The sequence below is a fragment of the Parus major genome, chromosome 2, assembly GCF_001522545.3.
Source record: "Parus major isolate Abel chromosome 2, Parus_major1.1, whole genome shotgun sequence".
In the NCBI taxonomy this organism is placed as follows: Eukaryota; Metazoa; Chordata; class Aves; order Passeriformes; family Paridae; genus Parus; species Parus major.
The window spans coordinates 89,552,445-89,571,017 of NC_031769.1; the positions used below are offsets into that span (position 1 = coordinate 89,552,445).

Genomic DNA, 18,573 nt, shown 5'->3' on the forward strand with positions numbered 1-18,573 from the left:
GCAGTACTCTGGAGAATGCCACAAATATCACTTTGTCCATGTTTCAAGGTTCTCTCTGCAACCAGGAATGGCTGTAGAACTTACCTCTGGATCATAAATCTGATGCAATGTGTTGTAACCTATTTCATTAAAACAGTAAAAAAAAAAAATGATCTTTTAGAAAAGACATACCTCCTGTTCCTCAAATATAGGCTGATATTTCTCAAGTGACAATTTTTTAAGGATGCCAGTCAGCTCATCTGCAGTAACAGGAAAAAAAAACAAAACAACAAAACAAAACAAACAAAAAAACCCAAAAAAACAAACAAAACAAAAAAAAAACAAAAGAAAACACCCATAGATTAGAAAAAAATTTAATGATCTCGGCATTATAAATGGAAAATATATATTAAAGCCTATATTTCCCACAGCCTTTTACAGTAAGAAAAAAACAACCCCATTTATTCTCCATTAGAAATTGAAATATTGGCTTATTCTGTTCTCACCTACTTACATATACTGTAATTCCATCTAGTCTCACCTTGCTAGGATAAATGCCATTGTATTGCCTTTTCTATCTCATTAAAAGGATCTTACAAAACCAAACCAGTAAGGACAACTAAGGCACTTCAGTGCCTAAAATGTGGGTGCTTGGCCCCAGATGGCTGATCCAGATTGTGCAGGTTAGATAGACAGCAAAACTTCTCAAGCAGGCAAGGAACTGAAAGGCTTATTTCTATGTGATTATCCAGGAAGGTAAAGTGTAGAACAAGCAACCACACATCTGCTCATTCAAAGCACTGAAAGAACATAGATCTTTCTGAACTCTCTTCTCCTTACGTGCCCAACATCCACGCATCTTGGACATAGACAGCTGAAGTTCAGCTAAGATGAAAACTGGACAGAATTTAATTTTTACCAGCTCATCTTCCAAGGCTAAGAGCACTGAGTATTGTCCTTCCTCTCAAAGTCTAAGGAAATTTAATGTTGCAGGACCTGACAGTGACTCTTTCCACACATTTAAAATGTAATTAGCTAAAAAGCTTAAGTGCACTTTCAGAATAACCTGACATTACCTTTCTTAATTACACACTACCTCTCTCAGCTAAAGTTTTTTTTTATTATTATTTTGCTGTCACAAGTAACTGTTTTTTCCCCTTAAGAACCTAAGTGGTCAGTGAAACTAAGAAGTCAGAGTCAAAATGAAGAACATCAATTATTACATTATAAAACAAAACTATATTTAATATTCTTCATATAAACTCACTTTCATTTTAAAGATCTCACTAGTCCATTACCAAATATACTTTGCTTTCATTTATTTCATATCTTTGTCTTTTGACTTTGCCTTTTCTTTCATCATCACTAGAAACATGAAAGAGAAATAAATCTCATACTTCTCATACTACAGCTTCTCAAAATACATGAAGTACCTTGAGATAAATACACTGCTTCATACTATTTTGGAAGTCTTTTTTACAAAGGAGAGTCCAAAGACAAGTGAAGAGAAAAATTCTAGTTGAATCTTATTTTCTGCTAGGTTTTTTTTTTTACCTTAATTTCAACTAACTTGGTATGCCTAACATGATTTGCAAAAGTTGACATGGTCCCAGACTAAAAGCTTTAGTGCCCTGACAAGAATCCATGGGAAAAGGCTATCAGTTTTAAAAATGTATCATGGGAACTTCTCCACATTGTTAGATGAAAAATATCATCTTAGAGAAGGAAAACAGATTTGTCATTATAAGATCCTTAGATATATTATTAATGATTTTTTCTTACAGGTTCTTAGTTACCCTTCTCATTTTTCATCATATTGGTGTGTTTAGAACTGTAGGCCATGATACGGGAAGAAACTTCCAGGGTGTCTGAGCTCAGTCTTATTGTCATGAACAACTGTAACACCAAACACCTTTCACACATAAGAGAATGCTTTCAGGTGTAGGCCCTTCCCATTTTCTCTTCCTCTACCCCTCTTCCAGGTCCTGTATTATTACACTAAGGCTATGGCCTACAGTTCTAAGCACACCAATATGATGAAAAATGAGAAGGGCAACTAACAACCCATAAGAAAAAAACATTAATAATATATCTAAGGATCTTCTAATGAGAATTCTGTTTTCTAAGATGATATTTTTCATCAAACAATGTGGAGAAGTTCCCATGATACGTTTTTGAAAATTATAACCTTTTCCCATGGATTAATGTCAGGGTACCTGAAACCTCTCCGTTTTACTACTGTTGCTTAACATGTCTGTCCTTTGCTTTACCACTCTCGCTTGCTCTACACTTATCTTGTCTCCTTACCTCCATCCCTGGAGCAAGCCGAGGTTCTTGGAGCTCTTACTGCTTTTTCCATGTTACTCCTATTCAGCACCTCCTTTTACACTACTCTACAGAAGTAAGGTAGGATTACCTTTCTCCAAGTTTTCAGAGCCTTCTTTCACTCTAACGTGATTTCGTCTTTCTTGATTCTCTACATCACTGGCTCTCAGAATAGGGCCAAGCTGTTGATGGTCCACCAAGTGGTTGCCTAGAGAGAAACAAAGAACACCCCTGAATGCTGCTGCCTACTGCTTCTTCACAGTAACAGTCAATGCAAATCAATTTTCTTAGCCGTTTAAGTTCACTTGAAAGAAAAGCTAACACTGCAGACCTTCTGTACACTTCTGATTACTGACTGGCATATCACCATTTTACTGCTGCTGCTGAATCACACCCCAGTAAAAGAAGCCCTCGAATTAAAGAAGCATTTAACTACAAAAGCTTATGAACACAATGAAACCAGAGCTGGGTTTCTGACAAACAATCTTTTCTCTGCTACAAGGCAACTCACAGTATCCTAGCATTAGTGTGTGGCCACAAAACCAAGCTTCCAAGCTTCTAGCTCACGGCTTGGAACTTGCCTCATTATCCAACAGTGAGTTCTCTTCTTTTATGTATCTCTAAATTGGCAATTCTTATATTATCAAGACATCACTATAAAATGGCACTAAATGTGAAAGGATTTGCTCGAGCAGTCACTAGAATATGTTACAGCTAAGCCATGAGAAGAGGACAGAAAAAGGGTCAAGTATCTGTCTTCAGTGTCAAATGGAATTACAGTGTTAATGGACAAAGATGGCATAAGTGAAAATAAACCAAAATCAATACAGACAATTTCAGAAAAAAAAAATAGTACAAAGTGCCTCCATTTCTTATTTAAAAGGTTCTGAGTCATGTTATTTCCTTCACTTCTTTGAAATACTTACAAGAGAAAACAAAGTTATTGATATCCTGTTTCCAACACAGTAAAGTGACTTTTTGAAAGTTGTAATTTATACCTAAAAGTCTAATATAAAAGGTATTAATCTCACTAGAAAAGTAATAACATTATTATTCTTTCTTATGACTTTAAGTTAAAAAGAGGTTGTAATAAGGTTATTTCTGTGATTTAGAAAAATAAAAAAATACAGCTCTTAACCAACTTCATGTATGCATGACTTGCTATGGATAAAAAATTTATCTCTGTAGTGACGTATTTCCCTGCATTTACTAAGAAAAAAAAATATCTAGCGTGGAAAAAATGCATTTTGTAGCCTCAGCAAAGGGTGAAAAATAGGCCTTAAGCCATGAAGGGCAAAAATGTGGCCATGTAAGAGTGGCCTACCTATTCTATGCTAGCTTTGAGGTGCTACCAGTCTCTCTGTAAATGGAAAGAATCACAGGTTTTGAGAGGGGAAAAAGGCAGTTAGTGCAGGAACACCAATCTCACTGTAAGAAACACTGTAATATATTTTCTAGAAAGAAGAGAGACCTCACTCTCATGCAGATACACACAAGTCCAGTGTATCTATGGCTTTAAATATATAGTATTCTTGATGAATGAATCTCCTGTAATTACAGGGAGCTACTCACCATCCTCTGTAATAGTACCACTGCTGGAGCCATTGCTCTTGGCGTGTCTGTGAGAAGAAGAGACAGAAGACTCTGCATTTTGAACCTTAGGAGATGGGGAAGGTGATGGAGAAGGTGTGAGAGTTGGTGATGTGCTTTTAGATGTAGATGAAGTCCCAGATGGAGGTCTTTTGCTCATCTCCAGTTTTTGCTGCAGTTAATGATACAATCATTTCAGTTAAAAAATAATCCAAAAAATGTTTACCTATACATGATGCTTCATTATTACTTGAGTTCTATATCATTTCTGAGAGCATGTAATCACAATTAGAAGTTTCTGCTTGATCTATATTGAAATAATTGAAGCAATAGTGATTTTATCCCAGATCAAAGTCTGTCTCCTCAAAATTATCAAGAAAAATACATTTATTAAGGCTGTAATTTTGTAATAGGAAAATTATTTATTGTAAAGCAATACTGCCCACAAGCACTACAATTATTCTTTTTCTAAAAAGACTATCATGGTTTAAGTACAGGTGGCCCCTATGCACCACACAGCCTCTCACACACCTCCCCACCCCCCTTGCAATGGGCAGAAGCAGAAGTAAAACTTGCAGTTGAGATAAAAACAGTTTAATAACAGAAGCAAAATTCATTACTTTGACTTGAAAATAAGGATTTTCATTCAGAGATTTAAATCTCAGGTAAAGATTTTCAAAGTGTATGAGATGTCAATTTAAAGTAGCACTTCATGCTGGATTAACCAGAAACATGTAGCAAGCACAAAATAAGTTTTGGGCACATTAAACCGCTTGCTGCACTGGAATGGAAGTTTTCTGCCAGCCCTAAAATGTATTATTGCCTAACACGAATCAACTGATTTATTAAGAATTTTGAAAATATTTAATTCATTTGGAGGCACGGAAAACAGGAAAATACATGAGTTAAAATGGGTAATAAGAATATACATATGAACACATATCAACAGTCTTTCCCAAAAACAGTCAATGCGCCTCATCTCCTAAATTCTTTGATCTACATATACATTTTGATGTCTGCATTGTATGATCCAAAAAGAAGGTAAATTTTTACTGGATTCCAGAATTCAGAGTTTAAGTACCTTTTTGTCACTCAGGCTACTACAACAAACTGATAAAAAAGTTGATCTGTGTAACAATGTGAGAAATGAGAATGACAGTGGTTCCCGTCTTTACAATTTTGCTTCTGTGCAAAAACGGAACTGTGGCATAAATTGAACTTTTCTAGTTAGTGAAAAAGATGCAGATTTAAAAGGTAAAACTTATTTGAGTGGTAACATTCTTCCATTACTCTATCCTATGTCAGAATGTAATAGTTCCTTAGCCCTGCACTGAACTGGCTAGAAGTAATGTAGCATGATACAAACTTGAGAGCTCCCTAATGAGCATCATGAACTCACTCCAACTTTTTGTCCCAAATTTCCATCTAACTTGTTACTGGCCATTTGTGTTGCAGGATGGTCTTCCCTCCTTAGCACACTGTCTGCATTTATTTAAATTACATCATCCTTTAAAATGTTATTATATTTTTTTTTTCTTTAAATCTTGCACCATCTCACCCCTCATGGATAAGTTTTCCAAAATTCATCAGTGTAATATCACTGCATTTTTAGATCAGCTATTTCAAAGTTTAGACAGCATGATCCTCATGGGAGGACACAAGCCATTCCTCAATGGATACAGACTGATACAGTAACCAGCATTTACACTGCTGATTACAATAACACACTGCTAGCTTCTGTAGCCTGTATGCATCCATATTTGATTGTGTTCTCCCAACAGAAATCTCCAAAAATCACCTCCATTGTGTGACACATGAATACCTATAGTGAGATCCACACTATGACACATTTTGTTACTGGTGGACAGAATGAAACTCGTCTAGACATCTAAGCAAAGGGCACTGAAAAAGCTGTTGCCTTTCCGAAACAGTGGCAAAAATGTTGTTTAAAAATCTTCTCAACAGTATAATGAACAGCCTTTCCATAAGATGATCTGCAGCACACTGCACTTCACTACTCTTTTATCCTCTAATGTATCCCACTGTGAGTGGAAACAGTAGTTAAACTTTTTAATGTCAGCACTGCCACAACAAAAGGCCATGGGATATGCAGCCCAAAGCTCACAGGCACAGGTATTATCTCTTGGTGGGATAATTAATATAACTGGAGAAAAATGAGACTTTTGGTGGGCACACAAGGAGCTCTTCTGAAATTATTTCCAAGCTAAAAACAAGCTGAGAGGACATGCTGAGAGTTTAATTAAAACATACTGGTCAGACCACCTCTGAAAGAAAAAGCATTTGGTAGCTGCTCTGCAGAGAAGACTTTAATGAGGCAAGAGTATGATAAAGGGGTTTTGTCTACCAGAAAAAGACAGGGATCATTTATAACTCAGGGAGCAGTTATACAGGATAGAAAGGGAGGAAAGAATACCATATACCAAAGAATTGATTTGAATCCTCAGACTCTGGTGGTCCAGCTGAGTTAGAAATTTTAGGTCCCAATCTCATCTTTTAAAAGCAACCAGTAGTCCCTCCAGAATCAGGACTGACAGATCACAGACAAAGTGACAATTCATGGAAACTGTTTCTGCATTGGTAGTTGCACCTTTTCTTTTTCTGATTTCTGTCTTCCAGAAATTTCCATGTAATTTCTGAACAACCCTGCAATTTCATTTATCATTTTTATGCACTTATTAAATACAAGTATCGCGTACTGTTCCCATAAGACATCACAGAATGAGACTGAAAAAGTATTAATTTTATACACTGGACATTTTTGTTTCCTCAGGCAAAATTTGAAGAACCTCACTGAAAGATGTAAACACAACAAAACAAACAGAGCTGCTTGGAGTTCACATAAGCAAAAGTTGGAGAAATTTGCTCTTGCTCACATATTGTAACATTTCCAGAATACCAGATATTAGAATATAAACCCCAAATTACATGTTTTCCTTCTCTTGCTCTCTGAAATGCAATGTTTCCCTATGTAAACAAACCCATCAATTTCTCAATTGTGTATCACATCTTCTGTTATGATGTTGCTTTATAATTTGTGCCTCTGCAGATCTTGAAAATTTAAAATCTTAACTGTCAAAAATATTGTATAAAGCAGTTAAGAACTTCAAAGTACACACACACAAAAGGGCAGGTGATGAGGGTAAAGCTCTCCCAGGGAATTGACAGCTAAGTCAGTACAGATAGTAAAGCCTCAGGAGCAAAACTGGATTTTGGTGATGGCCTACTGTTTAAAAATGACACCTTGTGGAGCAGACTGGTTATGTGTATCATCCTTTATACGATATGATATAGGATATGCTGTGGTCAGCATATCCTTGTACAAATTATGTCATGCTCTGCATTCAGATTGAGCCTTTGAAGAGAAACTAGCTAGAGAAACCAACTATACCACTTCAGGGAAAAATCCAGGAATAACTAACATAAAACACTGGACCTGGACCATGAAAGAAATAATGAGAAACCACAATAGTGCAGATCTACCCTAAGACTAAGCATTACATTTACTGGTTTTTAAAATATAATGAAATTAATAATAAAGTAAAATGTTTTATTTTTAGGTTTCATCTTCTGTGGACTTGTACTTAAAAGTAAGGTTTGTAGAGCTGAAAAGCTGCCACCAACATAAAAAGTGTTCATTCCTTTTTGGCTGTGCAATGTTGTGCACCAGCTACTCATGACTTGGATATGACCTATTAGCCAGTTTGGAAGTGTGAAATTTTACATTTCCCATTACCTTTACAACATGTCCATTGCCAACAATCTGAGCACTCTGCAAATCCAACACGGTAGATGAAGGAGTTGACTGGACTGGACTGGACTGTTGGCTGGGTTTCTGTTCAGGTAAGCCTGCTGCTTTTCTTCTTTGGGCTGCAATCTGAGACAAAACGTTATCTGCACTGCCACCTAGAATAAAAGTAAAATAAACCCAGTAAAGGAAACCATAAGTCTGAAATGTCTGTTAACTCTCAAACATTCACTTTCATTTAAAAACTGACTGGATGAAGCAAGGGAAAATTGCCAGGTTCAGGTCTCTCCAGCAGCTTCCAGAATACAGAACAGAAATCAGTTGCAGAAGAGGGAAGCCAGCCTTGTGTATACACACACAGAGCTGATTTTCATACCCTTGGACATAGTTTTCATGAGCCATTCACCATATTGTCTTCAACAACTACTAGGTACAATGCATGCCTTTGGTTTTAATTGAAAATTGACTTTTATTTTAAACAGAAAGTTAAGCAACATGCATAGGAGTCAGCTCTATGACATCCATGGTGCAATGAGCCAGCATCCACCTGATCCACCATGGGTGGGTCTAGTAAAATGTGCATGAGATTGGGTGACCACTGAGACTTCTGTAACAGATGTGAGGCTCTTCTTCCCTTATGTAGGTGTTTGAAGTCCAATCCCACATCCACTAAATTTACAGAAGCTTTGCTTGTACAGTGGTAGGACTGCTCAGAAAAGGTTTAGTATCTTCTACCATCATCACAGTTTTTAACTGAGTCAGATACAAATTACTTTCTACCTGGTGGTACAAAAATGGTACCTGATCTGTTATGCAGTTCTCCTCCATGTCTGTTAATTCCTGCAATGTTATTGGAACCACCAGAAGAATGGGGAGAATGGTTGAAGTTGTTGGAATTTGAAGGAGATGCTGGTCGTCTTGTAAACGTTGATAACTTGACTGGCCTAGTACCTTTGCTAACAGATGTCTGGAAAACAAAATGAAAAATAATTTGTTCTTTCTTGATTGAGAAAAATAAAGAGCAAACATCAACCACTGTTTTATTTATCCCAAGTTCTGAAAATTCCACTGAAGAACAAAGGGGATATCAGAAAGAACCTTATTTTACATATACATATATACTGAATATATACTTATATAAATATATATTTGTATAGAATATATTTATTCAGTGAAAGAAATTGCACCATATTAAGCCATTAATTCTTCTTAATCTTTGGCCAACACAAATGAGCATGTATGATGCACCTGAGACGCGATATACACAGTACTATGAACAGTGAGGAAGAATAAAAATTACCACATGTGAAATTTCTTTCCTGCAGAATCTTGGCTTTGTCTCTACCATCTTACAAAACAGCTACAAACTTCCCATTCATCATATCTCTATTTCTTACAAACTAAGCTGCAAGAAGTGATATAAACTTACTTTCCACCAGTTGCATTTTTATACTCCCTACAATCTAAACAGCCAGCTACACTACTGAGTTTAATTAATTGAGGCACTACTGATCTAGCTATACACTACCCAAATCCTCAGTCACATCCTTCTTAACTTCTTTTACACCATTGGTTGCTGCCAGCCATTTGACATTTGAGCTTTTGTAGCTCAGCTTTTTAATGTTTCTTATCCTGTTGCTCAAATCACTACTTCCATCTCTAACTTACTGTTTCCCTCCTTCCTATACCCTCAGCAAGACTCTTCTTTCCTCACAGGACTGATGGCTAGTCCTCCCCTACTTTCTCTGTTCCTCACCTTATACACATGCCAATTATCCAGTTACATTATTACAACCATCTTTTTTTGGGATGATTAATACTTGCCTTCCTGTTATCTTCCTGTCACTTCCCTTCTAATACTCTGCCTTATTCCACCTAAGTCACCTCTACTGGTATTAAGCTAACACCCACTTAAAAGAAGGAAAAGAGAAAAAATTCCTCCTAAATGTCTTCATTGTCCCATTTCTAGAACTGACATTGAAACACTATTCTGGACTAGTCCTCTCTACATCTAGCTACTGCAGTGTACAGTTAGGGGAGTAAGAACTTCTCCTTTTTATCCAATTATGAAAGAGAAGGCTGTCAAGGTTGTTTAATTTCCTATCTCAAGCCAAACCACCTATTTTTCTTTTGGTTTGCATTTTCACTGAAAATATTATGGAATCAGGCAAGCTCCTTCTATAAAAAAACAGAAATAATCAAGACTTTTTCCAGTCTTTTACAGTACTTCCAATTTAAAGCTGTGTGCCTTCAAGTCCACTTGATCACTACTTACTACAATTTTATCTATTGCTAATCTTTCAGAATATTATGTCTGTATATTGGTCTTACTGATATTTCTTCCCTCCCGCTCAGTTCCTAAAAATGGATCAATTTCCATTCTTTTTTCCTGTCCCTGCTATTTTTCCAATTCAGAGCAGTTTCTACCACACTCTTCATGGTTCTGGTTAACAACAAAAACCCAAAACAAACAAAACAAACAAACAACCCCCCAACAAAACAAAATACCAAACAAAATAAAAAAACCTCAAACCCCCTCAAAACCAAACCAAACAGAAAAAGTTCTTTCACTTCATACAGAACTTTTGTTCCATTATGTTCCTTCCACACAAATGTGCATTCTTCCTAAGCAGCACTGCTTAAAAGGATAAGCCATTGCTGAGACAGTGGGTTAAAGGCAATTTCTAATCAGAAATAGAGTGGCTCACCAGTCAGCAGGGCCCAGGCATAACACAGTATTTTCACACACATTCAGTCTGCTTACTGTATCAGAGTTCCCACTGCTGTTAAAATCGTGCTTGATTGCTTTCTGTGGCCAGGCAGTTCTCATCTGTTCAGCTTTGCCATCTTTGCTGAGTCGGGTTCGGTCAGAATTCCAAAGGTCAAAGCTTGAGGGTGGTAAGAAAGGTGGTATCACTGCTTTCAGCTTATCACTGGGCAGCCTGGTAAATGGAGCACTACTCCTCAGCTGAGACAGGGGAATAAAGAAAAGTGGAGGAAAAGAGTCACTTCTTAAAACAGATTACTGGGAGCTGGTGATGTAGTTTCAAAGTTTTAAGTTAAGCAAAAAGATGAAAACACATTTAAACAGAACAGAAATGAGACACAGAATTACTATTTGAGAAGAAGTACAACACATAATGAAAGACAAACACCAATGAACATTGTGGCACCCCTCAGTATTATGCTTATTCATTTGATACAATGAATATAGTTCATTAAGTGGCAGAAACTGTCTCTACTGGACTAAATATTGCTCAAGATGACTTTAAGAAGAATAACTCTCAATTTCCAAAGAAATAACAATGTATTTTTTGTATTTCTGTATTCCCAGACAGGATGCCTGGAAACAGTGAGCAACTCTATGTTCCTGCTGTATGTGTACTGCAGAAAGAGATAAAAACACCACAACTGATTTTGCTCCCTGGAGTTCTGTCAGTCAGTCATATCAACAGTTCTTACAAAAGAACTCAAATGTCTTACAAAAGAACATAAAGGTAATAACCAGCCAAATTTAATGATATCACCAGGGAGTAAGCTGCAGGGGAATATAAAGCTACAGCATAACAAAAGAAATAGAATAACACAAATACACCTCCCAAATTAAATATTTAATAGTTACCTCTACCAGTAATTTCACACCTCCATTGTACCACGTTCCATCCATGTTGTCTTCACTTCATACTGCTTGTCAGCAACTAAGCAGCTGTTCCATCTATTTTACCATTTAATTGCCGACCAAACAAAGGTATGGTAACTCTTGAAGGAATTCAGTACAGCTTCCATATCACACTACTTTTAGAACTTTCTAGTCTAAGAACTACCAGTGTATCCAGGCCTGTCAGTTCCTATCTAGTGACTATAAACAAGCTCTTTTTCTAAAAGTGACTTGGACAGGAAGCAAAAAACTGTAGAAATTACGGGAGCTACATGACCCTCTGAATTTGGCTGAAGACGCCAAGAACACTGCAACATACCATAGTTGTCAATAATTCATCATCCTTTCCGCCTTTTGAAGTGTTTGCACCTGAAAAATACATAAATTATGTTTTATTGTTTACACGTTTCTACTTTTGTTTCTAAGAATAGCTCATTGTTTTTAAACAGTCAACAGCTCTACCCTCAGGAAGCACAGAGTATGAAGATTTCCAGTGACACTGTCATGCACCTCAGCTAAAGCCAAACTTACTCTGCATTACAGACAGTGGGGGATGTTCACGGAGAGCTGTACAATTTCAGTAGATGTGCTTTACAAGTTGAGCTTTTTCAATTTCTCTTTCTTCTCAGAATTACTTATTTGTTTAAATAAATTTGTTTTCATTACATAGATTAGTTTATTGAATATATTAACATTTTTCAGTGACCCATGTGAATTTAATGGTTTTCACTAAAGAACAGCAACATGGTTATATTAATATTTTCCTGCTTAAATGATGCTGCACTCAGCATGATCAACAGTAAGAATGGGCATCTCTTTTTCTACAGACTGTAAATACATTTTTTCACTTATATGAAGCTAAAGCAGAGCTAATCCAGTAAATCCAGTAAAATCCAGAAATAGTATCATCCTGACTACCCCACAAGAGCTCATTTCCCACAAGACAACTCTGCCTTTACCACTAGCTTTGTTATTTGTGGTCCAAGCTGTAGCAGCATCAAGGTTTCCAGAGGTGTCTGTATCACTCTGTGAGGCTACTTTTATAGTGCAATTTAATGATGGTTCGGTCTCATCCGGAAAAGGCACAAACTCATTAGAAGGAAATCCATGGCGCAATGTCTGAGTCAACTTCAGCTTGCGGAATCGATTGGACATCCTGCTCCACCAGGACTAGATGGATAAGAAGACACAACAATTTAGTTCCAACTAAAAGAAAACAAAGAAGAATAGAAATGTATAAATAAGCAATCCTTTCAGCAGCAATAACTTTACCAAGGAATTTTTGAAGTGAACTGAAAAGCACTGTTAAGTGGTTTGCAGTTACCAACAGAATCCTTCACTGTATGTGTAATAATCATCTCTTCCCTTATTTTACCTGACAAGTATTTTAAATTGTTTTTCCACAGTATATAGAAGGCCAAAGTAGATAGAAGTATTAGGGCAATTTGAATAGGGAATTTTTGTAGCTATACAGCAAATATTTAATTTTCCCACTAACTTCCAATTTCACCATCAATTTTGACTCTCTCTGGAATCAATGAGTGGCATCTCTATTTTCTGCTTTTTAGAGGTGTGCATATGAGCTTATGTAATATGCATCAAAGCTTCCCGTCAAGATTTTCAAAACCAGTGGCAAACCTGAAGAGGTCTGATAGGATTTATCTCAAACTAAAGATCCATAATCCATACAGTGCTGCTATACAGATAATTTAAACCAGACTGGAAAGACTACAAACCGAAAAAGAGCAAGGCAAGGAAATAGCAGCTGTGAAAACAACATAAACCTCAGGACTATGTAAATATAACCTCCATCCATACAGGTATCACATACGTGGAACCTGTTACACATGAGGACTATCTTTGCTCAAAATAAAATTTTGTGTGCAACAGACTTGCACATTTTTACAGGCAGACAGTGCAAGTTGCTTCAAGTCTTTTGCAAGATATTTCTCTAGACTATACAAAACCTATGCCATTTGCACCAAAAATTATGTGGCTTCTAGGTAAATCAGATTATAAGTACCTTCTGATTATTTCATAGTAAAGTTTCTCCTTTCCTTTCTGGAACACTTTATAAAAACTCATGTTAAAGTGACAACACTTTATGGTAGATAAGTGGCTTTAGGTGATAGCAAATCCAGGTAACAATCCCTTCTCGCGATACATATTTCTTCTCTCTTCTTGGCATTTAGTATTTTTCAGCTACTCACTGATATATGTTTTTGCAACTTTCTTATCCATTGCTTATTAATCCTTGTAGCGGAAGACCATTAAAAACGTTTTAGATCTGCACAGAGCATTAGTAATGTATAGAGTTCTCAGACCTCTGTATCTCTTTGGTGTCACAACTAATAAAGATTTACATTACTTTCAGCAACAAAGATCTGATGAAAAAAGGCAAGAGAGACAAATAGCTCTGAGAAAGCAATAAAACCCACAGTTCAGCATTTATTCACCTTCCAAAAGGAACTGGAATTTCATCTAATTTTAACACAGAGTACAATGAGCTTACAAAAGAGAGTGCTTGAACTTCTTGGTTTTGGTCACTTGCTTCTGTAAGCAAGATCACTTCTAACTGCCCAACATCTCTTAGTAGTTACTCCTACTCACAGTGCTTCTGCTTCCTTAATACACACTTACCACAAACTACCCCAAAATGGAGTAAGTAGAGCCACTATGTTACCAGACAGAAAACTACTGCTCAACGACAAGAAAGTAATGACATTGGAGAGGTTCATCTTGTCTTCTGGTGTTCACAGTCTGATCTCTGGAGTTTTTAGTTTGCTGTTGCAGGAGTTTGCAGCCTCTCCATATACCCCTACCACATCACACATGTACAGAAGCTGTAATAAAGGGCTTTAAATAGACTGAGGCATTCAAGTACCAAAAATTAATTTCTGGTTAAAAATAGAGTCTATAAAAAGGTTGAAATCTAGCAGTGGGAGAAGGCAACAGTATCAAAGAACTAGAAAAATGGTGTTGCCATTTCAGAAATACCTTAGACATTTATAATACTAGGAATTAAAAAGTAAGGGGGAAAACTGAAAATCTCTGCCCTCAAACAATTTTAATCTAAAATAGAAACTGAATGTGAATGCTGAACTGGAACAGGCAGGAAGAAAAAAAAAAGGAAATAAAATCTTTGCATATGGAAAAGGGACAACTTTGTTTTTGAGACTGTTGGGAGGAAAGGGTTAAAATCAAACAGAAGAAGAGAAGGGTTTCTACTCAAAGTGACCTTTCAGCTGGGAATGCTAAAAATGTAGGTGTGGAAAACTCCATTTATTATGCCTAGTGTTGTTCATCCTCTGCCTGATTGGAGAAGTGGAATTCCTGTGTAGAGGTAACACACTCACAGACACGCCCAAAGCTTTTTGTTACAGGATGGATTGAGCCTACTGGAGCTTGGGTCCCTGTGCGTCTCTGGCACCCAGCCTCTTCCTTGAGGTAACAAAATAAATCTTCTCCTTGCATTTTAGCTGTGGCTTGGTGGTTGCTGTGGTTACCCACCTATTCACACCGAGGCCATGAAATGGTTAGAAACAAAGCAGTTAACAGTTCTTGTGTGATAGAGGTGAACAATGAGATCATGAATATCCACTACATTATCAGCATGTAAAGGAACAAGGACCAATAACACACACAAATTAAAAATAAAAGAAACACATCACAAAATAAAAAGTCTACTAGTTAACGACAATAGTGATCAAAAGGTGAAACTGAAAAGTGTTTATTTTTCTTAAACTTCAAAAGCAGCCTACCTGTAATCAGGTATTTTAGTGTGAATACCATTAATAGGAGGAAGGCAGGAATATATGTACATTTGCTTAACAGAGTAAGAGTATTTAAATGAGTTTACACAAATTAAAACCAGACAATATAGATTAAAATTACCCCAGATTAATTATAGGCAACATGACCTCTGAACAAATATTGATTATCTTCAGTTAAAGAGTATGGAAGAATTAATAGAAATCAGGCAAAAGGCAAATATACAACTACTGAAAAAGGAAAATCTGAAAATTTACTGATCAAAATGCTCAACACGAAAAGGCATAACTGAAAAAACTTTTTATGTCATCACAGTTCATAAGACACAGCCAGAATAGGTTTGTTGAAAATAAATTCTACCAAATGAATCTCTTTTTGACAGAGTAACCAGTCAAAAGAGCAGAAGGGAGGAAAAGCTGGAATGCAGTTTGACTTTAATAAAGCTTTTACTGCTATTTCATGTAGCATTCATCAAACAATTGAGAAACATATGCTTCAAGTAAAATTAATAAAAGGAAAAGACCACAGCCAAAAAAATGAGATGAATTGCAAATTATTTGATCTCAAGATGGGAGAACATACTTGTCGCGGTGACACTGGTGGTTGGGTTTTTTTCCCCAGGACCAAGACTGACAATACAGAGGCTATTTTCTCATGTTCAGGCTCAGTTGTTTATTCTTTCCTTATCTATATTACATATATACAGAGTACAAGGAGCTACATAAAGTAGGATAGAAAGGTGCAAAATGGAGAATCTCTTCAAGGTCTTTTATGTTGGTCTTTATATTGGATTATTATCCCATAATCAAATGCCAAGTAAGTTATTTCTTTTAGTGACCCGTTGACCTGACACCTGTGTGCTGCACTACGGACTCTTCCATCCAATCCCTCATTATTACCCAAAAACCCTGAGAAGAAGAAGATGAAGAAAGAAGAACAAGAAGAAGAGACAACACCCCAAAGTCTCCATTTTGGATTCACTTATTAATATAACTAAAACTCCAAACTCTTTTTCATCCAGTGATTTAAGAGAACTCTAACTTACACACTCACATTGTTAGTTTCTCTGCTTAACTTCAAAAGCCATCTCCATGGTTTCAGGCTAAACTCAGTGCTCTCTTGGGTGTCAGAGCCAGGCACCACAGATAAGGGCCTATCTTCTATGCCTCTAACCCCAACACATACTTTGTGCAGTAGGTTTAGGAATGTTCACGAGCAACTACAACAAAGAAACATAACATGTTTTTCTGAAGTCTATAGAAGACATCCATCTAGACAGTTTTGTAAGGATCTTTAACACTCTAAGTTTAAACACTGCCAAATCGACATTATTCAGTAGAGGTCAAACTGGAATGCAAGAAGAAATCAAGTGTACTTATATAGGAAAGGAACAAAGCAGGTGTACTAAAGAAAAAAATCAGTCACAACATAGCAGAAACTAAGTATAGATGCACAGTGTTATTGCTGCTGCAAAAAAAAAAGTGAATTTCACTGATAACAGGAAACACATCTGTGACATAGTTTTTGCATGTAGTTTTGTTTACGTGATACTGTGATCCTAGTCAGAGTCTCAGCAATCATTTTAGAATCCTCATCTTCACAGATAACATACAAACAAGAAATAGTAAAAAGTTTAGGAAACAAAACCGACAAACAAATTTGCATTAATCAATTTTGTTTGGACTAGAAAAAAAAATTAATATAATAGTTCTCAAAGTATTTATACAGTTCTTATTAAAATGAAGGTGATTGCTGAACAAGAATCAATCAATTTAATGGGCAACAAAAGAGATCTAGGTTAAATCAGGGTGAAAAAAATTCTGACCTCAAAAAGCATCAAGCAGTGGAATTGGGTGCTGATGGAGACCATGGGATCAGGGAATCTTCTTCACCAAGTGAAAGAAGAGAGAACTGAACATCTGTCAAAGATGTTCTTGGCGTGTTTATTCTGTCTCCTGATGTAAAGCCAAGAAAGCTTCATGAATTCCCTCTCACTTTTACACTGCCATGTTCCTGCAGACCCCACATTGTCATTTGCACTGATCTAGACAAAAAAATGCTGTACTCGCTGAGTTGCCAGAAGTATTTTTGTTTACAGTTCCAGCTCACCACAGAGCAACTGCCTGCACAGAAACACTATTGCTACAAATCCCAGGAGAGGACCCTCACTACAGCCTCTCATCACATGCTGGCCCAAAGAGATATTGCTGTTATGACACTGCCCTCCAGCCAGAAAACCTGAAAATATCATTTTTGCCCTTTTTGAGTATTTGTAAATGTAATGTAAATATGTAAGATCCTCGTGGTCAGACAGGCTGATTGGTAAAGCATTAAGAAGTGATGGAAGAATAGATTACATTCCAGGTTATATTTACTATAGAACTATTCAGAACACAGTTTCTGCTGAAAAAGTGTTTGATTATGACTAGTAAGCACTGTAATATTCTGTAGTTTTGAGACCAATTATGTAAATATTCCAGAATATTACATTTGTGTCAATATTTGTGTGTATATCCTTATCACTGAGAAATCTTTTTTTTTCACCTCACAATCTTCTATGACCCTAATTCAAGCCATTGTATCGTAACACTGGAAGGGTAGCAATCCAATCCATTGTTGATCTGTGTTAGAGCCTTTGTTTTAAAAATGAGTTAAGATATCCTTCAAGTTTAAAGCCTAGGCCCTAGCCAGGCCTTAACTTTACCTAGATAGAAGGTTTGCCACCAGACCCAAATGTTTTGTCTGTCAAAACAATGTTCAAGTCACTTTAATTTAGCAATTTGACCCCATCAATATAACAGCTAAAACCATCTATCAAAAACTCAAAAACAAAGCAAATTAAAAGTGTTTTTGCTAATAACCTAAGGCAAAGGCTATGTTTGTTTTTCCACAAAAACTTCCACTAAAGAAGGATTCAACTAAGAGTGTAAAGCCATATCAAGTACAAAAACATATTAACAACTCCAAAAATAAGACTAAGAATGTGACTGTGTGAGTTAGATAAAATTATGTTAAGTCACTGAGTGAAATATTTAAAATTTAGTTTGAGATATACTAGTGAATGACAGACTAGATGGAGGTTCTAAGGTGTTAGCTTGTCTTTGCCTTTCTTTCTTCTTCATAGTTTTGACTGATTAGACAGAAGTGTGCAGTGTGGAACATGGGTGTTTAGTTATTGGGTTAAAAGTAAAAATAAATTAGTTAGCATTTGGTAATTAAACAGTTTATACTTAAAAGGCCTTATAGACAGAGCCCTACCTTGCCATTTGCAGCTCATTAGACTAGTATGTAGAAGTGCTTATTGTCTATAAAAATGTAATATAGATAAGAAAAATAAACATCCTAAATCCAAATGTGAAAGCAGTCTCTCTGCTCATTAATCCCAATCCTGAGAAAAAGAACTGGACACTTTCACAGATCTGTACTCCATAAAGCCATAAACTAATCTGTCAATTTCCCATCTAAGTAAAATAGGTCCATCTAA

The 18,573-nt window shown here is 36.4% G+C and overlaps 1 protein-coding gene across 3 annotated transcripts in view; it reads right to left on the bottom strand.

Moving 5' to 3' along the window:
- ANKS6 (ankyrin repeat and sterile alpha motif domain containing 6) overlaps positions 1-18,573 on the bottom strand; it is a 41,565-nt gene that overhangs the window by 8,351 nt on the left and 14,641 nt on the right. For all 3 annotated transcript variants that reach the window (XR_001519612.3, XM_015618829.3, XM_015618832.3), the window contains exons 7-14: positions 12,278-12,488; positions 11,638-11,687; positions 10,425-10,628; positions 8,462-8,627; positions 7,649-7,818; positions 3,877-4,066; positions 2,396-2,512; positions 172-239 (exon numbers count right to left, since the gene is read on the bottom strand). Coding sequence is in view for 2 of the 3 variants with exons in the window: in XM_015618829.3 (XP_015474315.1) it covers positions 172-239; positions 2,396-2,512; positions 3,877-4,066; positions 7,649-7,818; positions 8,462-8,627; positions 10,425-10,628; positions 11,638-11,687; positions 12,278-12,488 (1,176 nt within the window). In the remaining variant the exon portion in view is untranslated. The remainder of the gene's footprint in view (positions 1-171; positions 240-2,395; positions 2,513-3,876; positions 4,067-7,648; positions 7,819-8,461; positions 8,628-10,424; positions 10,629-11,637; positions 11,688-12,277; positions 12,489-18,573) is intronic.